The following is a 26607-nucleotide window of genomic DNA, read 5'->3' on the forward strand; positions in this document are numbered from 1 at the left end:
TTTAAAATTGAGCTAAGTGCTTTACTTTTATTTTAAAGTTCATTTCCAAAGGAGAAAAGAGAAATAGAAAAAAATATTAGGTTCTTAATTTAAAACACTGGACAAGGGTCTACGAAAAACAATTCAGTCTCTAAGAATTTCAACTTTAGGATACATTTCTCAGGCAAAAGATTACTAATTTCCAAAAAAATTTAGTCTAAATAAAGATATCATGAGATTAGACCAGTGGTTTCCACATTCTCTAATCTTTTGACTGTGGTGTGTTTTTCTTTTTGCTTGTTGTGTCCTTTAACATGCCATAATTTTCAAGAGTTTCTTTTTGTCTTTAACTAAAGAAAGAATAAGAAAAATAACCATCATTTTTAAGACTTCAAGGAAAGTATTGCACTTGTACAGAAAGTAAAGAAAAACATCTTTTAAACTAAGTAGCAGAAGCAATCGCTCTGGGATTGCAAATAACACATGGTCTAAAAAGTTCAACTAATAAGAGCAAATGGGGAGCCTGGAGAGCCCACTCCAAACCTGGAATATTATTATAGTAATGTTAAAGCATTTTCTCCCAGCTGGAAGAGAGTTAAGACTTTTTGCTTTAGATTTTTAACATCTTTCTAAGTTCTTGCAAAAAAATTGTTTAATTTCTCATAACACATATTTTAGGAGAACAACCAAATCAGAACATAAAATCCAGCAAGAAAGGAAGGAAACATATCATGTTCTTATGATTACATAGTCTCTGAAGTCATATTTTAGATATCCAATATTTGAAAGTGAATGTAACACATGGGTTATATACCTTACTTGTTTTAATTCAACTACTTTTTAAAAAAATAGAAAACTACACTTGAATATAAAAATATGTCAGCAGATTATACAGCCAACAAAAATCATACACAAAAAATTAAGACTTAAGAGACCTATGAACTGGAAATAAAAACCTGACCTAATCCTCAAACTAGTAGGGGGAAAGAGAGGCAGAGACAATGATGGAGGGAACATGGACAGAAAACAGAAAGGATGTGGTGAAAGCAGGCAAAATTTAACAGCTCACAAAAAACTGATACACACAAGGGGATGCGATTTATGTTCAATATCTGAGAGTATAGTTGACAAGTCAAAATGTTTTATCACAGTTTCAGAAACTGAACTACTTAAAAACACACACACACACAAAAGAATAACAAAACAAAACCCAGAGTCTTTCCCTTGTTACAGTGTATTCATGAAAAAAAAAAAAATCCATTTCCAGTAAATTAAGTAGAATCCTGGTAAGTGCATAGTTGGGGAATCAGTGACCTCCACCCACTGAAGAAGCTTTTCTTACTGTGTGTCACTTGAGGTAATTTAAAGGGCCAGATTAACTGCAAACTGGCTTATCTAAACCTATAAGAAGTTTTATGCTATACTTTTATGTGGCTTAGCAGAGGGCCTCTAAATTTTATATTTTATTCACAATAAAAAGGACATCTTAGAAAACTAGTCATTCACATACCACTCTGTATGGGATAAAGGTTAATTCACAATAAATTTATACAGAAATATACAAATGCAATGTTATGGGAGAAAAACCCCATAAACAGAATTAGGAACTTATTTTCAAAGAGTGTGTGTGAAAAATATCCACAAACTTACAGTACAGCAAGAGAAAACTAAAAAGCTAGAAATATAATGTTACATAAAAAACCTTATGGAAATTCCAAAATTTTAGGTTTCTGCAATAAATGTAAAAATATTCAAGGTGTCATTATTTGGCCTAGCAATACACTATGATAAAAAGAAACACTAGCATATCACAGCTTCTTGGTCATATGACATTTGCTTTGAACAACAAGCAGCTCATTTCTTTTTTAAAAAGCTGTCATATTTTAACACATCCATTGCAAGTAATACACAACCATGGTAGGAAACCATTTGAGATTATACTTTGGAGAAGAGCAATATGATATGACTCTTCAATTCTGTTTTGTTTAAGGAGAATTAATGGCCTGCTTCTTTACATCATTCCACACAACATTAACAGGTTAGAAGAGGACATTCTAAGACTAGCAGAACACTAGACTATAGGTGAAATTCCAAAACAATACTGTATTTTATTGATTCAAAATTCCACTAATAAAGCCTTGTTTGATACTAGATCTTATTCTTCCTTAAAAACAAAACAAAAATACATACCATACCATAATGCAATTCACAGCTACAATTTCCCTCCATATCATATACTACCTGCATATCTTGTAATGGTATTCAGAAATACTATCAAACTAAAAAGACAGCAACATCTGGTTTCAAAGTTTTCTTTTACTTTAAGCAGATGAGCTGAAAGTCTCTGTATGGGAAATTCCTCTAATGGTTTTGACCTAAGAACACGAAGATGAATTATATAGTAATTTTAAGTGATTTTTAAAAATGCGTAATATAAGTGGTGTAGAACTAAACAGCTAACCAACACTCAATGCATTTTAAAAAGGCACAAACATAAATAAATTTTATAAGTATTTGATACATTAAATTCAGGATCTTAAGACCAGTTACTGTATATTTTAATTATTTTGCAGAAACTGGAGGCTTAAAACATTTCTAAGATAACTTTCGTATAGATAAACTTCAATTTCACCCTCTACTCTTTTTTTCTTTTGCCTCTGGGGAATTTTCTGTTTTAGAATAATTTTCATACAGACAATATTTACTGAAATAATATATAAAATAGAATGAAAGATGATCACAAACTATAACATCCCTTTTTGTAAAATTAATAATTCAAAATTAAAAAAATAACATAGCCAATACCTCCTATAATCTAAGTTCTGTCTGGAAACCAGGAGCATAGAGTTTTTTATTTGTATTTTTGCAGACTTCTCTGTTCTTTTCCCATTCACCTTAAGGAATCAGTTTAAAGATAACAAAAGTAAAACATCATTTTCACCTAAATACCTTCACTGATGTAATTTTTGTCAAACATTTATAAAATATCATAAAAACTTCATGGTTTTGTGATGTCTAAGACTGAAATACAAAACCCATAAATAAAAACAATACCGAGCTCACTAAAACATTGTTGCCTTTCTCCATTTGCCAACAAGTAAAACTTGAAAACTCTTTCCATTTAAGAGTAATTTATGTTTCTTTCACTTTAGAGGTTATGTGAAATCAGCTTAAAAGTTTTTTTTTGATTCATTGTTTTGATTTGTTCTGGAAGTACATAGTAAAGACTCAAGGTTTAAGTTGAATAGTTGTGACTACTCCTAAAGATAGACTAGTAACTTTAATATTTCTCTATACAGTCTGATAAAGTAAACCTATTAAGTTGCTCCAGTATTAATCATAATTTTAACTCTCTATAGGCTCCTGTAACACACCTGATTACTCTAATTTCTTTTTTTCATGAATTTTCTTTAAAAGAATGTGTATGTATACTATGATGCAGGCACACAGCAGCTTGAACGTATGTAGGGGATACAGTCCCTCCTTGCAGCCAGATCTGAATCCTAGTCGCTCATTCTCCCATTTTGTCCTTCCAGAAGATTCACAACAGAATGTTTCAACAGCTTGAAATCTCTTCCAATTTGCTTATTGGTCACTTTCACTATTGTAAAAAGCCAGGTTAGAATGGCTTTAAAAAAGTGATTGACCACTTTTAGAGAGAGGCAATACATATCTTTTAAAATGAGCTGGATATAAAATTCTGGGGAAAATTAGGGCAAAACAACATGACGCATTTTTGCCAAACTGGAAAATACAGAGGCTAACCCATTTACATGCCCCTCAAATACTCTAATGTGATATCTCACCTAAATAAACTGAGCATATAACTGTTATGTAAAACTTGATTTATTTGGTGTCTGACCCTCATATTTATTTTTAGGTGCAACCATCTTGCATATTTCCTTTTGTGAAGAAGCATGCAAATATAGCCATCCAGAGTTTCCCAGAAAGCACTGTGTCCACAAAAATTCTACCTAACGTACACACTGGAATTGACCTTTTCCTCATTTGCCCCTGCTGCACCCTAAGCCATCTTTGTCCCTAGTTGTTCCTCCTATGAAGCTAAGAAAGTACAAGTAATACACTGGTGGAAACTTTTTGAAAAAAGATTAAAAAAAAAATGGAATCAGAAAGGGAGAGTGCCATTAGTACTGTCCTCAGCAGATAACTCTACAATTCTGTAGGTCCACTGAAATCAGTTACATCCCTGGGCAGGTAGGTACATGATTGTTCATATACTGAAAAAAAAATTAGTAAGCAGGAAAAAAATTCATAGATGATGCCAGCAGAAATTCACACATAGCCAAAATTACATATTGACTGCCATCCAAATGTTTCCTTAATTTATAGTAAAACACAAAATCACTAACCTTAAATTATTTACCTCCCTCCAAAAGGAAAAAAAAATGAAATTCCAATTATATATGAGTGGTTGGGATAGATGGGGTAAGTCTCAAAGACACACTTCACCTATGAATAACACATTGTATGTTCAAAATGAGGTAATGCACCCGAGCATGCAGGAAAAAAAGTGACAGTTAACATTCTATTTAAAACATTTCACATCTCCGATTTGGTGCTTTGTCTTAGACGTAAAGGAACAGTTTGGGTATTATTTCTCCAAAAATAATTGCCACAGAGGGCCAGTGAAAGAGAGCTGGGTTGTAACCATTTTTTGCCTAGCTCTAGCTGTGTCAGTGCTTAGACGCTGCTTATACAAGTGAATGGCAAACTGAAAATGGGTGATGAACAGTACTGGGGCCAGACCTGCTTATCCATCATAGTTCTCTAGTGTTGCTAATTCTCACATCATTCTGCACTAGAAAACACAGTTTCAACATCCCATTGAATGATTTTTTTAGAGCAGTCATCACTTACTGCTTAATGTAATTTTAACATTCAGAAATGGTTATCAGACAATCCAGTCATGGTCAGGCCTGTCCTCTCTAAACACAAGCAGTGAATTCTCCCTCCAAGTGGGCCCCCCACAAATGAATTTAATCAGTTTCACTCAGTTCCTCCCCTCTAATGCTGTTAGACTGCAAAGAAAAAACAAAACACCCATATAAATGAAATTAAAATCTGTCCATGAAATATGCCAATGTATACATGAATTAAAAGAAGAAAAATTCTTTAGTAAGGGATTGAGATTCATAAGAGCTTATATATATATTGATAGTTTCACGTTTTCAAGACAGAAAAGTGTGGACATGAACACTTTAGCTTGGAGGTTCGGTTGCATTCTAGACTCCAAGAAGGGTAAATATAAGCTTCTGTTTTTGTCTGTTTTATCTATAATGCACTGGTTACAAAGAAGTTGCTTTTTCCTTGTACCAAAAGTGGTAAATATTATTGAAGAAATACTAGAATAAATAGCCCTAGTTCCATAACCTTATGTGGTTCAAGTTACCATACTTGGGTCAAATTAGCAACTGCTCTGAGGAGATTTTCAAAGAAATAGCCTACAGCAAGATTTTTAAGACTTTCCACCAGAAGAATAAAAGATGAACAGACTATGGACAAAACACTGGGGGTGGGGAGTGGTCAAAGCTTGAAAAATAAAACCAGTGAAAAGAGAAATACCAGAAAAGGGATTTCTGGGTGAGTTTTTCCCCCCTACTGTTAGCCTAATTATATTGATATTTTTCTGCTGACTGGTTAACACTGATTAAATGCTGATACAGTGACAATCGTAAGCATACATTTTAGAAAGGAATATGTATACTATGCTGCCATCACATTACAGCTGTAAAAGAAAACTTCCCAAACAAATTTAAGAAAAGCAGAGGTCCCTTCTGAAAACTACTGAATGCCTCTTAGCCACTCTTAGACCATATGTTATTCTGAAAACTAGATAAAAACACTATTTGTTAAAGGTGTTCAAAGTAAGGCTGCCAGGGTGTCTATAAAATGCAAGTCATCAAAACTATGGAAAAACAGTGCTTAAGTTTAGAAAAATAAGATCATAGGACCTCAGATGTATTGTAGCTGTCCTTAACTACCTGTAGTTTATAAGTTTTGCTATATGGTACAGGGTACAACATACCGTATTATAAATTCCACAGGGGAAGTAAACATAGAACCCACAACAACTACTCATCCAAGGAGTTATCATGGAAAATAATGTGTGTGTGTGTTCCATGATCTCTAGAGGAAAAGGAAAACAATTTACATTTTGAAACAAATTGTTCTTTGACTGATAAAATTACTTATCCCACTTAAAACTGTGAAAGTCCAACCCAGAAAATGCTAATCTTTCCTGCCTTTGCACAATCCTGAACATTAGTGGCAAATTAGAATCCTTAGATGAATCTTTATGAATCAAGTGATTTTTTTTTTCAAAGCATGATATACCTTATATCTATGCATGGCAGAAATGAACTGCTCTTAAATTCCCACACAATAAACAAGTCAAGCTGTTAAGGAACAATGTCCCCTGTCTCTTCTCTCTTCCGTTTCTTCCTTATTGTAATCAGGCAGAGCAAATGACACTGCGTCCACAAAATAAGAATTAATGACAGTAACAATGTTAAAAAAAAAAGGTATGTCGACATCTGAGGAAGGTGGGATTGTAAGTGCAGTATTTCTTCATGTGCAGTTCGTTACTTCATAGGGGTCCCCTTTGGAATGAAAAGGCCTAGTGGAATGTGTGCTCCCCTCGAACAATGTGTGATGAAAACTCGTAACGGTCCTGGCTTCTGTAGCCACAGATGTTGCATTCCAGTGGGTCCCGGTAGCCATGGCAACCCATGTGAATGGTGTACATGACATGGTCTAGGAAAAGGACTCGGCAGTGCTCACACTTGAAGGCTCTAATCTGTTCACCTTCTCCATTGAAGACCTTGTAGATGTCCTTCAGTGAGCCCTTAGGAGCCTTGGTGGTATCCAAAGCCTTGACATCCTCCTTCATGTAAGCTGGGCTTTGTTTCCTCTTGGGATTTAAGGCAGGGTTTCCTTGGTAAGACTGGTGGTCATCATGGCTGCTTTCTGAGTCAGTAGAATCTAGGCAGCTATTGCTGGGAGAGGCCTCTCTTTCCTGGGGTCGACTCTTTGGTCTGATGAGAGAGATAGGGCCATCCATGTTGTTTTCATGACTATCGGAGGTTTCCCTGCTAATGGGTCTTTCTATCCTATTTGGATGATAGACCTGAGAATAAGCTGAGCTTATAACCGGGGCCACCTCCGCGATTGTGCTTGGCGGGTGCTGCATCAGAGGGTGAAGGGCCTCAGCTCCAAGGTAGGTGATTGCATTGTTGATGGCTTGGTCCATCATATGAGACTGCATCAGCTCAGCCTCCTTCTCATATGTTAAGTTCATATCAAAGTGAATGTCTGGGTAGCTGAATCGCATGATCTTCTCTCCTGAATAGAAGAGGGGAAGAAAAGCAAAAAGGTTGGAAAAAAACAAGAACACAACACAATGAATAGCTTGACTAAGGATATATACTAATCACTTTCGTTTTCCATACTATGGTATATCTTATTCTTTAGATCAAGTATTTAGGCTCTTTAATTCTGCTGAGACTCACAAATATTCTTAACCTACAGAGAGGATTAGTAATAAAAATGTCACAAGCCATTTGTACTTGTTCTAATGCCTTCATGAAAATTTATCTGGCCTGAAAGGTATGATTGAGTGTGTGTTATCTTATTTTCATTCTCTATCAAAGTTTCCACTTGTCTAGAGCTCAGAAACTGTAGAAGAAAGAAGAAATACCAGGTAAAAATAGTCAGAGATTTACTTGTTTTTGCATATTTTAAACATCAGTGACCAAGCCTCAAAGATCATAAAAACGAGAGTGATATGGTTATAACACCTGTGTTATCTCACTATCGTGTATGGTTAATTTGGTTGATTTAGCTGCTATGTTAGAGAAAGATTATAGACCAAATATATCTCATTCTGGAAAATTTTTAAATGCCACAATTAAAATACTTTTTAACAGTTTAATTGATAAACTGAATGAAATTTAGGGTTATATAAAAATAGGGTATTTCCCAAAGCACTTACTCATTATAAACTTGAAAATGGTTGTTTCATTGTTTTGCTTCTTGAAATGGATAATCATTCATTTTTGCATCATCCCTTTCTTATTTAGACACATATGTTATTACTATATGAACACCCACTGTTAGTTTTCTATATAGTTTCTTGACAGAGAGAGATCTGTAGTTTTACTTTTTAACATTTACTTCAACTAATTTAATTTTACTTCAACATTGTATATTAACATAATATCTAAGCTTAACCAATTAAAGAGTTGGTGCAAAAAACAGTAGTTTAGGTTTTTCTCCTTCAAATATTGCCAGCTTTGGACAGAGTATTTTCTCTTTTAAAAATTCTTCCATTAAATCACTGTGTTCTCCTACTAATGCTTACTTTGACTAACATGTGCACTGATCCATAGAATTGTATTCTGGAAAAATACTTTTATGTGGCTAGTATTATTTCAGGTTTGAAGGAAGGTCTCCCATCAGAGTAATGAAAATTGAAAAAGAATATGAGTAATTATTTCATAGCATACAATTAAGATATTGTAGTGTCAAGAGTTCAAAAGTTAAGCTGTGCTGTGTTTGGTCACTCAGTCGTGTCCAACTCTTTGCAACCCCATGGACTGTAGCCCACCAGTCTCCTCTGTCCATGGGGATTCTCTAGGCCAGAATACTAGAGTGGGTTGCCTTTCCCTTCTCAAGAGGATCTTCCCAGCCCAGGGATCAAACCCAGGTCTCCCACATTGCAGGCAGATTCTTTACCGACTGAGCCACCAGGGAAGCACTGTTTAGAGGGTGTGACAACAATTTAGGGATTATTTATAATACAGTGGGATATGTGGTAAGGGGTCAACTAAGGAATACAAAACTCACAGTATTAATAAAAGAAAGCTTCCTGAAGACAGTGACATCACAGAATGAATGTGATGACAAATATTAGCCAAGTAAAGGAAGGGTAAGGGTTGGAGAAGCTGGTAGGAAGGCTCAGAGGCAGGAGGGCATGACTCATCCTAGGGATTACTAACACTTTGCATATGGCTGAGAATGGAAACAGATGAGAAAGTTGTTATCTGATAATGTAGGGCTTATTCAAGAGCTAAGGAATTTGAAATCTATCCTGAGAGAGGTAAGAACTGAAAGGGTTAAACAGGAGAGTGACTAACTAGATAATTATTTAGCAAGATGATTTAGGATGCTGTTGCTACAGGGATGTAGAGAGCATGGGTGGCTTCCTCTAGTAGAGAAGCAGTGGAAATGGCGAAAACTAGATGGAATGGAGAAAATATTAGGAAATGTTGCTAGAACTTGCTGTCTATCTAGAAACAGAATGAGAAAAAGAAAGAGGTTAAGTATTGAGCCAATGTTTCTGGCCTGGGAAACTTAGTGGATGGCAATGGGAGATAGAAAAGATGGTGAATTCAGATTGGGAAAGACTATGAGTAATAGTCATGTCTAATAAGTACTGAGATACAGTCTCAAATTCAGAAGAGAGATTTGGGCTTGAGATACAGATATAAGAATCATCGGTTAATAGAAATTAGCTTCTGAAGCCAGGGGAATAGATGATATCACAAAGGCATAGGTAAAATGTGAAAAAAGAGGTCAAAAATGGAACCTGGAAGAACATCAAGATTTTTACACCTGCCCATAGACTAGGGCAAGTGAGATTAGAGTCCCATGCTTAGAGAGCCCTGGGTCTCACTCCTTATGAAGGAATAAGGAATGTGGAGGGCCAAGGGAATGTGCCAATCTGGAGCTTACACGCTAGACTATACTCTGGGTGCCCAGCATGCCAGAATTCTTTGTCCAAATGGCCCAGAACTTGCACTGAGAGCGGCAGAGTCCTCTTCACAGTATCCATTCCCTGAGTACCAACTTTGTTGCTGGTAGGTACACGCTAAGGCCTGAAGAACGGTCAGTGCACTACTCTTTATGGGCTGTGAGTGGGGTGGGGCGTGAAAAGAGTTTGGATGTGTAGACCAAATGTAGACATCAATGAGGCCCCTCTTTGATGCTGCATAGAATCAGGAGTGGGTTTAAAAGAGGGGACTGGCTGCACACCAGGGGGGTTTGTTCTGCACATGCCTTCAAGTTCTGGTGTGGAACTCTGAGGAATCTGTGAATTCTATATTATTTGAACTCAGTCTTCCAGATTAGGTTAGAACACAATAGTTTTAAATTTAAGCCTGATTTATAATATTAAAATAATTAGGCATATGAATTGAGTCCTCCATTAGGACTGTAGAACCATTCGCATAACTGTTAGGGGGAATCCATTAAAAGGACGGAGAAGGAGCAGTCAGAGCAGCTGGAAGAGATGCAAGAGAGATAGATCAGTGTCACTGAAACCAAGGAAAGAGAGAGTTTCTAAGAGTATTAACTATTCAGTAGTGAAAATATGCTCCAGTCTGAAAGTCCTCTGGACTTGGCACTATAAAGAATAATTTCAGTAGAACATGAGGACAAAAGCCAGGCTGTGTAGGCTGGAGAATGAGTAGAAAGAAAAAAAATATTATAGAAAGCAATCACAGAGAACTCTTTCAACAATTACATCTTTGAAGAGAAGGAGAAAGTTAGGTAGTAGCTGGAAAAAGACCTAGGTTTGAGGTTAGATTTTTTTTTTAAATGATGAGAATTTATCACATTGAATGCCAAAAGAAAAATGCCAATAGAAGGGACATGTTAAAAATATATGTGAGAAAGGGGGAAAATAACAGTGCAAGTTATTTGAGGGGCTGGGATAGGAGAAGTCCAGGGAACAAGAAGAAGCATTAATTAGAAAGAAGGATGCTGCTATCATCCATGAAAGAAGAGAGCATTCATGTGGGTGCACATATCTTACAGGATTAGTGATAGTTGAAATCATGTCAACTGTTTTTATTTCCTAAGAATCTAGATGTAATATCACGAAGGTGTGAGATACCATCTTTTGGGAGAGTAGGGAAAGGTTGAAATGGCCCTATGTGTTGAATATGAGAAAAGACTGTTCAGGGATGGATAAAAGGAAGGCTGCTATATAGTAGGGATGGGACAATTGGTATTTGAGATCAGTTACTCATTTATTTACAGTGATGACAATTTATAAGGCTGTGGGATTTTCTCTAAAATTACTAGCAGCTATGTAGATGTGGAAAAGGGTTCAGTTGGCTTCATTAGAGGGTAGACATTTTACTAGTTGAAAGACAGAAGGACAGTAAGACAACAGAGTCATGGAATCCAAACTGGATAAGAAAAGAGAGGATGAAACAAATACACAGCAAGTTCAAGGATCATTGACCTGGAGAGCTTGATAAAATCAAAGGAGAGTATTTAATGAGGAAAGTGGTAAAAAGAAATTTATAGTAAGTGAGGAATGATGATATTTCTCATTTCAAAAGGCATCATAAAAAAACTACTATGCAATTGTTTGTTATATAGTTGACCCTTGAACAACATAGGTTAGAACTGCACAGGTCCATTTACAGGAGGATTTTTTCCAACAGTAAATACTATAGTACTGCATGATCCATGGATGGTTGAATCTATGGATGCAGAAAGGTGGATATGGACAACTGTGCGTAAGGAGGGTCATCTGTAAGTCATATGCAAAGTTTCCACTGCATTAAGGCCATTGCCCCAAACCCTGTGTTGTTCAAGCATCAACTGTGTATTACCACTAGGACAGAATCCAAATAAAGAGAAAAATATCATCAATTTCTAATAAAAAACTAATGTTCTTATTTTAGAATAAAATTTTTTTAATGTATCCCTCTTTTCTATGGGATGCAACTAAGTCAAATTGAGAGTAGCATCTAAATCATAGGAAACATGAAAACATTACAAAGATGAGAACTAAAACAGAATAGTAATAAATTTCATATTTTTCCAATGACATAGACATTTAATAGACATCCAGCAAATTAACCAATTTTGTAAAACAGAAGAACTGGCATTTTAAAAGGGTTATTTATAAGCAGGAAGAAAGAGAGACAGAAAGAAAAGTGACTCAGGGCCCAAAACAGATCTGAGTATACTCTCAGGGGCTGGTTTGAAACTGTGTGTGCTGCTAAGTCACTTCATTCATGTCCGCCTCTTTGAGACCCTATTGACCACAACCCGCCAGGCTCCTCTGTCCATGGGTTTCTCTAGGCAAGGATACTGAAGTAGGTTGCCATGCCCTCACCCAGGGAATCTTCCTGACCCAGGGATCGAAGCCATGTCTCTTAAGTCTCTTGCATTGGCAGGAGGGTTCTTTACCACTAGGGCCACCTGGGAAGCCCTAGTTTTAAACTGACCTAGCATAAACTATGATCTTTGGGCTTCTTTCAATGAACTTTGTCAGTTAACTTCTCTAGCTTATCTTAAATTCATATTTTGGTGATTTGTTAGTTCTTCAATTTTACATTGAAAAGAAATCTCTAAGTGTTTACTGGAATAGGAGAATTTTATCACCCTTCCCCCTATGAAATAAGCAAAGCAAAGGTTTTCTCTCAGTTACTACTCAACCCTCATAAAGATGTTCCACAATGTATTTTGACACTAGAATGTGAGAATCTGCTTATTTTTTATCTCTTCTAATTTTTACTCTATATAAGTCTATAAGAATATATATTATATATATAAATAATGAAAATTCTTTATATTGAATCTGTTATTCATTCAGCTCTTTTTGAAAATAGCTAGATAATTCTGTAACCTCAGAGATAATTTATGACTACAGTATTATAATATGCAGAATGATGCCAACTCTGAGTGCAACAAAGAATATCTGAAGGCTTGGAAATGAAAGTCTAATATATCATATCTAATCTTTTCAGTTTAAAACATAAGCTACATGAAAACAAAGATAAAAATATGAACTGTAGCTCCAAATATGAAACATCTTGAATGCAGATTGCTGAATTACTTATTTTAATGCAAAACTGAACAAAAAAATTTCTCTTCATTCTAGATTAAATACTTGGGGGGGATGCATGCTCAGTTGTGTCTGACTCTTCATGCAACCCCTTGGACTACAGCCCTCCAGGCTCCTCTGTCCATAGGACTTCCCAGGCAAGAATACTGGAGTGGGTTGCCATTCTCTCCTCCAGGGCAATCCTCCCTGCGTCTCTGGCATTGGTAGACAGATTATTTAAAAGCATTAATTTTGTGGAAAGAAAATGGATTAAAAACCTGGCTAATAGGTTACATCATTTTCTTTAAGTATTGTTATTTGTTATTATACTTTATGTAAGTACAGGCCATGAGGGCTACTTCGGGCTTTCCTGATAGCTCAGTTGGTAGAATCCACCTGAAATGAAGGAGACCCTGGTTCAATTCCTAGGTCAGGAAGATCCTCTGGAGAAGGGATAGGCTACCCACTCCAGTATTCTGGCTTGGAGGATTCCATGGACTGTATAGTCCATGGGGTCACAAAGAACTGGACATGACTGAGCAACTCTCACTTCCTTTATATAACAGGCTTCAATTTGAGATAACAATGGAGTCCTATCACTCCTCCCTTTTTCTTAGGCCCACATGCCTAAGGGTATGTAGTGTGTGTGTGCGTCTGTGTGTAATGTCACACATACTTTGTGTGTAGTATAATGGAGAAAAGAGATGACCATTTATTTCATGAATTGAAACATACCATATATATTCATATATACATGGGAACATGCCTTTGCTCATTAAAATTAGCTTTTACAGAAATAAAACCCTTTGTAATGCTTACCCACAAACTTTTGTGGAGTGGAGCTTTTACGTTTTCCCATATTCCCTGTGAGCTTCTCTATGACAGCAGGTCTCTCAAAAGGCACCAGAGAAATATTGTTGTCCATAATAGGCTCTTGTTCCTTACAATCTTCCATAGGAGGTACTATATAAAACCATACAAAAAATGTAATCTGATAATTTCTTCAACATTTAAAAAAGATGCAAAGCTGGACTTTCCACCTCAACATGTGTTATACAAATATAAAAACTAGCATGGTAGAGTAAAAGCAATTAGAAAGAATAACCTCTAATGTTAAAATATACTGTTAATTTTACACACACACACACACACACACACACGCACAGAACTTGTTTTTATCCAAGTCTCTCTCAGATCAATGACATACACTGTTGCCACTACTGGTGGCCAACATGTTCTTTTTCTCATTTTATTCCTCTGAAAGTGTTTTTTTAACACTGATTAAAATCAATACTAACTTTAAGACTGCATTATTCTCAAGGCTTTTGGAGTTTATTTTTCTAAAACAATTTAAGCAAGTCAACTTGTTTCAGAGGAAAGGTTATACAGACACACAGAAGAGCAGCATATTTAATCAGTTTTTTTCACCCATGTATTTTCCTGTAGCAGATTTTCTATCTGATGAACTGAAAGAGCTGTGAGCCCTGTTGGCTGTGGCTACCTACCTGCACAAAGCAGCCTTCATGACGGAGATCCGATTCTGAACATGTCCGTGCATAGTAAATGGTGACAGCTTTATGATTGTAATTTATTTTAAAAAGAGCTCTTCAGCAGGATAAAAGAATCCATTTCCAAATTGGCATATTTGCTCACTAAACTACTGTTCTAATTCATCTGACATAAACTCTCCTGTGCTGCTCCCTTTTCATCCCATCTGTCTAAGTGGCTGTGGGTTAATATATTGGCTCATAGATACTGACATGAGATATTGACATGTATGGTATAGACACAGAACTTAAAGTTATTTTTGAACAAAAATACTTTCAAAGGACATTTAACTAAAGATAGAGTAACACTGGAGACAGACTGCACGTGCATGCTAAATCACTTCAGTCGTGTCTGACTCTTTGTTATCCTATGGACTGGAGAGCACCGCCTGGCTCCTCTGTCCATGAGATTCTCCAGGCAAGAATACTGGAGTGGGTTGCCATGCCTTCCTCAAGGGGATCTTCCCGACCCAGGGACTGAAGTTAAGTCTCTTATGTCTCCCGCATTGGCAAGTGAGTTCTTTACCACTATCACTACCTGGGAAGCCTGATCAGTGGATTAAAACCAACATTTGCAGAAAAGACCATAACTTATTATTTCTTGATTATTGTCACTTTTTAACAGTTGAACTTGTGTTAGCACTGTTTGGAAATCTAAAGGTTTCATATCAGGATATCTTGTTCATCATGCACTGTAAAGTGATTTACAGAATGATAGCTTTACCATGTGAAACACAATGCATTATCCTTTATAGGGGCAGACACTAAAAGTAAGGAGGCAAGAGATTAAAGTTAAGAAAATCCAGTGCACAATTCAGGTGACCTATTTAATAACCAATACAGGTTATAGATTTTGAAGAAATGAAAAATGGCATCAGAAGATGTAAGTCAGACCTGCTTAAAGATATCGATATTCAATCTAAGTTTTGGGTTAACCTAGTATAGGCAGGTGATGGGCCAGAAAAATTCAGTCCTCAATCTCTATTTTAATGACAAGGGATCCTATAATTTTTAAGTGTTAATTTGGAAAAATTTCCAAGATGAGACTTAGAAACAAAGAAACACTTGTATACTGCTATAATTCATGATATACAAATAAAAAAAGTATGTGTCTAGACATTACTTCGGAGAGGGCAATGGCACCCCACTCCAGTACTCTTGCCTGGAAAATCCCATGGGCAGAGGAGCCTGGTAGGCTGCAGTCCATGGGGTCGCTAAGAGTTGGACATGACTGAGTGGCTTCCCTTTCACTTTCCCTTTCATGCATTGGAGAAGGAAATGGCAACCCACTCCAGTGTTCTTGCCTGGAGAATCCCAGGGATGGGGGAGCCTGGTGGGCTGCCGTCTATGGGATCGCACAGAGCTGGACACGACTGAAGTGACTTAGCAGTAGCAGCAGACATTACTTAAAACATGTCCTCTCTTAGGAACAGTTAAATAAGAAAAAAAAAACAAACAACAACTTAAAGCAAAGAATCAATGTCCATAGGAATTCAGGTAAGGGGGTCCAGGAAGATATGGTGGATATTCATATAATTAGATATAGATTACTGTCAAAATTTTAACTTTTGCTTTAGATGTTGAATTCACGGTCACTTACTACATCATCAAAAAGTAACTATTTAATTGAAATACAGGCCATGAATGGGCCCAAGATGAAAATATGTCATGAACCAAGATCTGAAATAAAATACGGAAAGAAAAAAATGTTTGTTGTTGTAAATTTTGCTAAAAAACAGCAAAACTGGTTAACAGGGTTTGCCCCAAAATTGAATATACTAATTAGTTTTGAAATGAGTTGTCTAGAACTTGGCAGTTTTGCTCGAGTCTCACCTTGAATTTTCACATTTGCACACATTTAACACTCAAAACGAAACCTGGGTGTGGGAACTGTCCCACACCACATCCACCTCAATTCAGGTGATTTGTCCCAAGTTCAATGAAGCTCATGTGAACTGAAAACAATGACTTTGGTAGAGCTCTGGTCTTACTTCTACTTCACAACAGACTTTTACATGTCAAATAATAGTCTTGTTCTACCATACTGGCAATAATAAAAACAACAGACTCACCCTATATACTAAGTACTTTTTTAAGGCTTTCCATTTAATAATCTAATTAATGCTTTCAACAACCCCCTGAGACAGGTGCAATTACCATTTCCATTTTACAGATGGGGAAACAAAGACCCAAGATGTAATTTTCTCACTGTGCTTTTAAAAAAAAAATGTAGTTGATTTACAGTGTTTTGAATTGAAGTACAGTTCATTTACACTGTGTTTTAAATTGAAGTATAGTTGATTTACGATGTGTTTTTATTTTTTCAAAAAAACTTAATTGAACCATTTTCTCAGTGTTTATATCTAGGTAGAACCTAAGTGGTGTGACTCCAGAGCAGGGCTCTTAGCCACTATTTGAGTACTGACTTTGTATAAACAAGTTTGAAATACATTTAAGGTTTCCATTGAGAGAAGATCTGATACATTTTATATATTATGTAACTAATCTCAATTATTTGCTTTCATGAATCTGGGTGCAACTCATCAAAATGTTTCCAGATATACATTACTTGAAACACAAAACAAGTTCTCTGGTTAGTAAGGTATTAATAGTATTGTATGACATTCATCTAGGCTAAGAAAATATCAACTTCACTTATTAGAACAAATTTCATAACCAAATATCTTTCTTGATATTATTTTTGAAGTTATAAACAGCATAAAATGTATTTATCCTTGCATTATTTCATTATCTCATCATATTGATAAATCACAAAGATAGAACCATACAAGTATTTCCAATATTGCTATTTTGCCAAACAATTCACTCAAATTTCAAATTCCAGGAAGACACACTCTGAGAGACCTAGATTAGGTCACATGTCCACATCCCCCAGAAGAGGGCAGGGCACTTAGACCGACAGTCCCACTGTGCCTTCGCCCAATGGGAGAGGACAGCTCTCGAAAGGAAAATGGAAGCTTTGTTAACTACAGGAGAAGAAGGGCAAGTATGATAAAGACAACACATGTCTTCTATTTTGTCACAAATTTTCTCCATGTTGAAGAACATAAAAAGAAACTTTTCATTTATCTTAATTATATTCTTGACAACAGTGGACAGTGCCCACACTTGAAATTACTCTTTCCATTTTCCCATCCTCTAGTCTCACTCAGCTTCATTGCACTTCTTTTTCTCCCCTTCTTAATGTGTCCTTGTCTTTCTAGCTGTCTCATTCCATACTTAACTATATAACCTTATAAAATCTGTTACTTTAGATTACTACCTATATAAGGATGGCTCCCACATCTTTATTGCCTACTGAGACTTCTCTTAAGAGCTCGAGATCTATATATTCAACTTCCTTCTAGACAGTTTTACTTGGCTGTCTCTCACAGGTGCATAAAAGAAAATGTGTTCAAAAACTGAAATCTCTATTTCCCTCCCCAAACTTTCTCTTATTTTCCTAATTTCCATCTCAGTGAAGAGCACTATCTACATGGTCATCCATACTAGAGACTTGTGGCAAATCCTAGATTTTTGCCCATTCATCCAGTCTCCTCCTGCCTCCTCAGATATACACTCATGGAGATACCAAATGTCTTAGATGCTACATTTATAGTTGCTCTCAGTGTTTAAAATGTTCTGAATATTGATGGCTACTAGGCCCAACTCAACCAATCAGGAGACTGTTGCCATGGTCTACATGGTCCTATCTTGACTCTTCTGATCTCCTGTCTGCATTTCTAGCAATGAAATGTAAGCATAATAATATTTTTTAGGATAAAGAATAAAATTCATAAAATTCTTTGCTTAGCACAATAGGTCCTTCACTGCCTTTCGCTCTCAGGCCTCATCACCTTCCAATTTTTCTTGCCTTTACCAACCAGGCTCTAATTATACATAAGTACTTGGAGGTCCTTAACCCACCATGCTCTTTTAGACTTCTATTTCTTTATACTTGCTGTTCTCTCCAGATGAACCACCCCTTTCCATTTATTTAGCTCGCTCTTCTGCCTTTCAAAACTCCACTCAAACATAATTTTCCCTATAAATTCCTCTTGGACACCCACTGTGACTTAGATACCTGTTCTCTGTGTTCCCATAATGCTTATCACTCAGTGCTGTAACTGCTGGTTGATGGGTCTGTTTCTTCTAATAGTTGGTAAGCGACCTCAAGTAGGGACTGCATTTTCTTTGACTCTGTCTTCAGAAGATGTGAGACAAATAAGAATCAATGGATGTTTACTAAACAAACATCTTGAAATGCTGTCACTCATTAGAAACCAGTGAAAGAAGCTTACTAGGAAGTTTATGTTACCAATTATGCCTCCATCCTTACAATAAAGAAATTCCCTTTACCAAATAATTCAAAACATAAACCTAAGAATATACATTCTTGCTTTAAACTTGGCCATCTTTTTGGTTCACAGTTTCATTTTTGTCTTCAGGCAAGGAGGAAAAGCTAATTACATACTTCGCTTGTTAAAGCTTTTTCTTCAAGCTGAGAAGACTTGAAAAATGAGCATAAAATAACTTTTAAATAAGATAATCTGCCATAAAATGCAATTCATTTTTATCTTTACTTCTAAAACTGCAAGTCATTAATTTCCTCCTTTTTATCAAACTTGAGAACTTTTGATCCTAACTTGCAAATATATACTTTTTTCCTGCTGCTCCTCTTTATCTTTTCCTTGGCATTCTCACTCCTAGTCTCTCCTCACACTCCAGTCAGGCATCTATCCTATGTTCTACATCGGTGATGCTGTTTTTTAGAAGACACAGATTTGATTACCCCAGTGAAATTTAAAAACTGGATGAGCATGTAAAACTCTATCTCTGCATCACAACCTACTATTTTAGTCTCATTTCCTACCATCCCTTGAACTCCAACTGCATTCAGTATCCAGAAACTTGTTAATGTTCATTTATATCTCTAAGTCTTAGCTTATGACAGCTTCTCATCCTGGGATGTATACTTTTTGTGAATCTGATCTGTGCAATTTTTTCTCATCCTTATGTATGGAGCAAAAACTTCATTTAAGAAACTTCCCTTGATTTCTCCAGGGTTAGGTGACTTTTGCATCTATGCTTCAGGAGAAGTGTTTATACACCTTTATTAGAGCATTTGCTTCATTTTGTTTATCTTTTATGTATTTCCTACGAGACTATAAATATAAGAACAAAACTATGTCCATGCATCTTTATATTCTCAGAACATTCCATAGAGCTTGGCACACAGCAAGCCCACGATAGGTGTTTTCCTGAATTGAAGTGAAAGAAAGTCTCTTTGACTTCAGACAGACTTCCTCACTAGAAGAAACCAACATGGGGAAGAACATGTTTTGGGAAAGAGAGGCTAGGAAATATAACAACGTCAGTTATGAAGAAGACAGAATAGTCATTAATTTCAAAGAGCTAATGGGTGACTGCAATGATGGCAACCCCCATATCTACAGCTAAAAGAAAAGGCTAAATAATAGACCCAGTGTAACAGAATAGTTAGACACTGTGGCTCTGGCAAAAATGAGACACATGCCAAGCCATGTATATGAGAAAGGTTAATGATGATCACTAGCAGCATTTTTATCTATACGCTCTCTCTTAGGGCAATTATCAACTCCTACCTCAGATATTACATATGTTAACAAAAGGAAGCAGAGGTTAAGGATAGTCTCAACTTATTACTGCAACACATTTAGAAAAAATGTAGCATGAAATAGCAGTCATATAAACTTATATGGTTTATATTGGATGGTTAGAACTCCATCTGTTATTGAAGAACAAATATTTTGGTCTATAAATGATACCAAAACCTATGTGCCCATCCCACAGAGACACACACACTCCATCTTGCTTTATCTCCTGCCCTACCCAGTAACCGAGTGTCTTACCAACATTCCATACTCTTCCAATTTCAAACCATCTGTAAAGGCATTTGCCTGTCAAAGGCCAAGCAATCTGGGGAACAGAGGTTGATGCTGAGGCTGCGATTGTTTCGAATTCTTTTTACCTCAGAATATATCTGTTAAAATTTTTTGGCACCACTTATTCTATAGCTGATTAATCTCTCAACAGATAGTTACATGCTGGCTATAATTACTTATATATACCTTACCTCCCTAGAAAAATACATGGTCTTTAAGGAGAGATTCTATTTCATATACACATGTGCTTGCAACACAGTTTCATAAATAACTGTGAATGGAAAATTAGTTCATAAAACTAATAATCCGGTCAAATATAAAAATCACAATGAAAGAACATTACACAGAAAAACCAGTAGTAGTGCCATAAGGTGTCTTAGAAAACTCTGGCATGCCCCAAGCCTCCATCAGCTACCTTGCCTCAAGTCACCTCTAGAAGCAACAATTTGAACAGAAACAATGTGCTCAGTAAATGAAACCTCAAAGGTCTAAGTTAATGTCATAAGTAACATAACTTTATAGGGGGTGCTATATTTATTTCTTAATATTTAATTACCTGAAATAGTAAAAATAACTATTTATTGGGCTTTCATTGCCCATCCAATCACATTTAATTCTCACACCAAGACTATGATGACACAGACGCACATCACACAGCCAGACCAGAGTTGCTGGACTCCTAGGTCCACAATTTTAACCTCAGTGCTCGGACCCTATGTTGCCATCATACGCCCAGTGATGCAAGCTTACAATACCAAGTTTACAAAGACTTAAAACACAGATTTTCAAAAATGTTAATTAATGATAATATAAAAACAAAAGGACTCATTCACAATAATGATAGAATTAATAATAGAAACTACCTTCAATACAAAGAAAATTTTCAGTTATCCAAGGTAACAGAATAATAACTGAAAAACTTTCTGATTCATCAAAAAGTAATCACTAGCTGTCTAATAAACACAATTCCACAGTTCCACAATCTCCCATAAATAATCCTTGAGCTGTCTGTAAATACAAAAGAGATGCGTATATAAAAGTGACTACAGGATTTCTCAACTGTACTATTTATACTGACCAAATCTTTCCTAAATGAAAGATATAAATGTATCAATAAGTTACCATTTTTGTATATGCTTATATGAATAATAAAATCAATCATTATAAAAATATAATTTGTAGGACCAAACAGATGCTCCAAATCTACAGAATTAAAATTCATAATACTTTGTGAGGCTGATTGACTAACATTATTTTTTATTTTTTAGTTACAGAGAATTTTTCAAAGATTTTTTTTTTGATGTGGGCCATTTAAAAAATTTTTATGAACTTGTTACAATATTTTTCTGTTTTCTGTTTTGTGTTTGGCCTAGAGAAATGTGGGATCTTAGCTCCCCGACCAGGGATTGAAACTGCACTCCCTGTATTGGAAGGCAAAGTTCTAATCACTGGATCACCAGGGAAGTCTATGGTAATAGAGAATGATTAGTTGAATAAACCTGAGGGACTGCTTGCCTACTTGTTATTGTGTATTGTGGAGGTCCAGATGTTTTGTTTGGGTTTTGATTTTTGTGGAGGGCAGTGGTACCTAATTTTGGTCTAAATTGTTTGCCATACTTATAGAAAGCCAAATCAGTAACTTCCAAGATAAACCACAAAACAAACTGGAGACATTTTCAATTATATCAGTTACTTACCTAAGAGAAATGTAAATAAACAAGTAACCAATGGCTTATTTTAGAAAACCTATAGATTTACATGATACCATCTTGAACTATTTGATACAGTGGATGAAAAAGACCAAACAGTACTGCACTTTGGTATATTCAAGGCCATCTGCCATTATGATATTAATTCAAACACAGGCTATCAGAAATAAACTGGGTGTATCGTAAGAACTCAATATAGCTTGTTTGCGAAGTATTCCAAAGCTTAACTAGTTTTAAGCACTTACGAAGGAAATCCCATACAAAGTGAGAATGATCTACACTTGCTCTAAAACAGAGTAAAACTTTACCTTCATGCTGGAGGGCAGACAGAACTGTTTAACCCCTAATAAAAGACAAAAGCAGCAGGGGAGAATGGAAATGGTGAAAGCCATGCTACCCACCATGGTGACTCATGACCTGCCCGGCAGCCTCCATGCTGACATTCTGGAGATAGTTGTGGCAGCGTTCCTTGTGCTCCTCCAGTGAACTGCGCTGCTTGTAGCTTCGTCCACAGTAGTTGCACTTGTGAGGTTTACCCACTGTGAAGAGAACTCAGGGTTAGTGTGCTGTCGGGTCTCAATCCAGAGCAAAATTACCAGCTAACTTTTGATAGTCTGGAGGAAGCAGTTATATACTTTTCAGACTTAAATCTCTTCCTCCTCCACACTCCGATTTAGGTGATTAAAGATAATAAACTTCTACCAAGATTAAGCGACAGCAAGCAAAGGCAGAGTGTACCTTTGGCGACAGGGGAAATACTGAATCAAAATCGTGCTGTCTCCTACATCAGGAGAGGCTGATGATCAGTCTTCAAAGTATCAGACTCTTAACATTTACACAATTCTCAAAGCTTTGACTCATTCAAAAGACAAATCATGAGTGTCCTAGATACATGATGAGAATTATTTTTATTTATTCGGGTTAAGGATACAGGGTTTTACTGAGGGAAACTAAAATGCAACAACTTGAAATGTCATTGACTAATGAAAAGGTTATTCACCAGTACCAAGAAGACTAGAAAGAACTCAAAGGATGAGAAAAAATACAGATAAAAGCAGAGTTTCTCTTTTCTTTCCACCTTGGTAATAACTATTCACACATGCAAAACTATGCAGCGCAACAGTTTATTCTCCCACCGCAGCACTGTTCTTACATTACCAAGAATGTAGGTGCTTTAAGTTAAGGCTATTAACAGTAACCAGTGCAGCCCTAACATATTTAGCTACGACGATAGTGATACTTAATTATGCATTTCACATTCAGGAAGTGAATTATTTTCTAATAGCCATATCTCATGATACTGGTAAATTACTTCAGTCTTTACATTAAAGAAAAAGACTTCAAAAATTTAAGAAGGAAAAAAAAAACCACATTTAGGGAAATAGGTGTGTTTTAATGTATGACTATTCACAAGGGTATCACAAAATACTTTGATTTTTCATTTTGAATGGATGCAGAAAAACCATAAAACACAAGGGGGTCTGTTGGCAGAGCCCTTGGTAAAGCACACAGTGACTCAGGTGAGCTGCTCTCATTTAACTCCCTTAGGAATCATTTTGTTTTGCCCAGAGAAGACAGACAGCTCTTTTTCATGGTCCAAGAAAGCATCCCTAATTCCAGGTCCTTTACAAACCCATGCTATTATAAACATACTGGTCATAAACAAACTGAAATACTTTAACAAGACAAGGTATTCACAGCTACATAAAATTTCACTACACTGATTTAAGAAACAAAACAAACCTTTAGATTGTATTTGAGGGGCATATAAACCCATATCAGTTATTTCACAGTGGCAATTTTTTCTAAACTGTCTCAAAAAACAAAACTATCTAAGGCAGGATTAGTCATTTCTAAATATACCAGGCAAAGGAACTTCTATTCATCAGAACCAAGAATTTCTGGGAAGTGAACACCAGGTAGCTTTGTATATCATGAAGTGTTGTGGCACTGAGAGAGAGAGCATTACGGAAGACAAAAATTACTTTTGTCCAAAACATTAGTGTAAATGATATAAATATATTTATAGGTAATTGCATTCCAAGACATGTGGCTTGGGGCTACATATGACAAAAATCTTTGATGAATTTGCTTTGAACAAGTCTACTGAGAAATTAATACTTAAGCATATACACTGTATTTAATAGCCCACTATAAACTAGTTCCACCAGCTCTGTCTACCCCTTTGTAAGTCCTGTTGTATTGTGTCCTATGATACCTATGTTTTACTGTGAACATATCCTTCTATAATTTCTTCCTCTTATTTCTCTAAGCAACTTGACACCTTTTTAACTTAATTAAAACATAGTTCCAGTCCACTTGCCTTGGCTCACAACTCTTTAAAAACGCCCAACTCGCCAGATAAGGAAAAAGAGCCAGTATACATTTTAACCTTCTCATTGTAGAACTCTATCCCATCAGCTTCTCTTACTTTGTTACCAATTTGTGTAAAAACATCACTCTCTTTTTCATCCCATTCTTGTTCTCTGTGAGTGTAACAGGTCTTTGAGTAAATTGCTCTCCATTTCCCCAAATCTTCATCTGCATTCCATTCCAGCAATCCACATATTAGGTCTCAGGCTGGACTTTCACATCTTGTGTGACTATTCTATACCCAAGAAATTTGGATATACTTCTCTCAGGTGATACATCTTTACAGAAAGCCTACCTTGTACCAACCCTGGGATGAGGCTGGAATGTAAAGTGGAGAGAAAATTGTCATGGTGCCTATCTTCATGAAAACAACAGTCTACCAAGGAAGACAGACAGTAAAGAAATATACAAGCAATACATTACAAAGTGTAGATTCTATGGATCTAAAGAACAGTAAGCTAGTATAATATGGGTACCCTGATTTAGTTTGAGAAGATTGGCTGGAAAGGTCTGCCTGAGGTTGAACATTTGGGCTGATAGCTCAAGAAAAAACAGAAGTTAGATAATGGAGATGGGGCAGAGGGCAGAGGAGAGACAGTGTTTCCAGGAACTGCCATCATCTCTTTCTATTTACTCTCATGTTCTTAGCTCCTTCAAAGTCTAGATTGTGTTCCTGCTACTCTTTTTTGAAAATTGTTTCAAACATTATCAACAGTCCCTGCCAAATCCGATGGCTCTACTATCCCTACAAGATCATTTCTTTTCAGTTCTTTGATATTTCTTTTTTCTTTTTTTCAGTTTTATGGAGATTTAATTGACAGACAATACTGTGTAAGTTTAAAGGGTACAGCAGAATGATCCAACTTACATACATCATGAAATGATTATTATAGGCTTAGTGGACACCCGTATTTCCTAAAAATCAAGGTCATGAAAATATGGTTTATATTTACTCCCTATTTATTTATATATAGGGAGTTTTACTGTATAATAGTTATCAACTGTATGAGTTAAAATGTATAACATAGATATATACACAGAAAAGGACCACTCTTTTGCCACTTTTCTTTTTACAAATATTATTTACACAGTCTCACTATCTGAAACAGCTTTAGTATTACTGAAACATTTTTTTTTAAGTCATCCATAGTCTCTGATGTGCTAAATCTGGTAGATTTTAATCATTCCTGCTGCTGCTGCTAAGTCGCTTTGGTCGTGTCCAACTCTGTGCAACCTCATAGATGGCAGCCCATCAGGCTCCCCCCTCCATCCCTGGGATTCTCCAGGCAAGAACACTGGAGCAGGTTGCCATTTCCTTCTCCAATGCATGAAAGTGAAAAGTGAAAGTGAAGTCGCTCAGTCATGTCCGACTCTTTGCGACAGGCTCCTCCGCCCATGGGATTTTCCAGGCAAGAGAACTGGAGTGGGTTGCCACTGTCTTCTCGGTTAATCATTCCTAAATCTTCCTAATTCCTTGAACTCTCAAAATTTCACTAGTCTTGAATCTTCTGATTTTAGCTTCTGGCATCAGTTTTTGGGTCCTCACTCCCTGGCTTCTCAACCTACTCCTGCCTGACAAATATATATGAACCTATGGGTTTTTTCTTAGAACAGTAGTCTCCCACTTTTCCCTCTTAAGCCTTCATTTCTATGAAATATTCAAATCAAGTCCTGAATAACTTCCCCCTGTTTAGAAGCTTTTATTTGTCACAAATATTTTAAAAGTGATCACGGTCATGGGAAGCTATGGCCAAGGACATAGTTTCCCCTCTATGCTCTCACAGCACTCTGTCCACATTACTTTTGATAATTGCACTGTAATTATCCATTTGATCTCTGCTTCTCTTATCCAAACAACAAGCTCTGTCATGAGGACAGAGGTTGTGTTTTACTCAATTTGGAATTATAGTGGTGGTGCAACGGTGAAGAATCTGTCTGCCGATGCAGGAGACGCTGGTTCGATCCCTGGGTCAGGAAGATCCCCTGGAGGAGGAAACGGGAACCCACTCCAGTATCCTTGCCTGGAAAATCCCATGGCCAGAGAAGTATGGAGGGCTACAGTCCATGGGTCACAAAGAGATACACACGAGTGAGCACAGAAGCAGCAGCATGTCTTGCATTATTAAACATAAGAGGTGCTCAGTATGTATTTGCTGAATAACTGCATTTTGAATTTTTCCTTCCAAATACCTTTGTAGCATGGCCTCAAG

At 36.4% G+C, this 26607-nt stretch overlaps 1 protein-coding gene across 18 annotated transcripts in view; it reads right to left on the minus strand.

Annotated features, from left to right (window-relative positions):
* IKZF2 (IKAROS family zinc finger 2) overlaps positions 1–26607 on the minus strand; it is a 263397-nt gene that overhangs the window by 85526 nt on the left and 151264 nt on the right. For 16 of the 18 annotated variants that reach the window (XM_069578263.1, XM_069578252.1, XM_069578259.1 and 13 more), the window contains 3 exons: positions 22426–22563; positions 13664–13807; positions 1210–7341 (listed from right to left, as the gene is read on the minus strand). In XM_069578263.1, the coding sequence (XP_069434364.1) occupies positions 6617–7341; positions 13664–13807; positions 22426–22563 (1007 nt within the window). In that variant the 3' untranslated portion in view covers positions 1210–6616. Of the gene's footprint in view, positions 1–1209; positions 7342–13663; positions 13808–22425; positions 22564–26607 lie in introns of those variants that run through there. The other 2 variants (XR_011254671.1, XR_011254672.1) reach the window with 1 other exon arrangement.

Source organism: Ovis canadensis, chromosome 2, assembly GCF_042477335.2.
Source record: "Ovis canadensis isolate MfBH-ARS-UI-01 breed Bighorn chromosome 2, ARS-UI_OviCan_v2, whole genome shotgun sequence".
In the NCBI taxonomy this organism is placed as follows: Eukaryota; Metazoa; Chordata; class Mammalia; order Artiodactyla; family Bovidae; genus Ovis; species Ovis canadensis.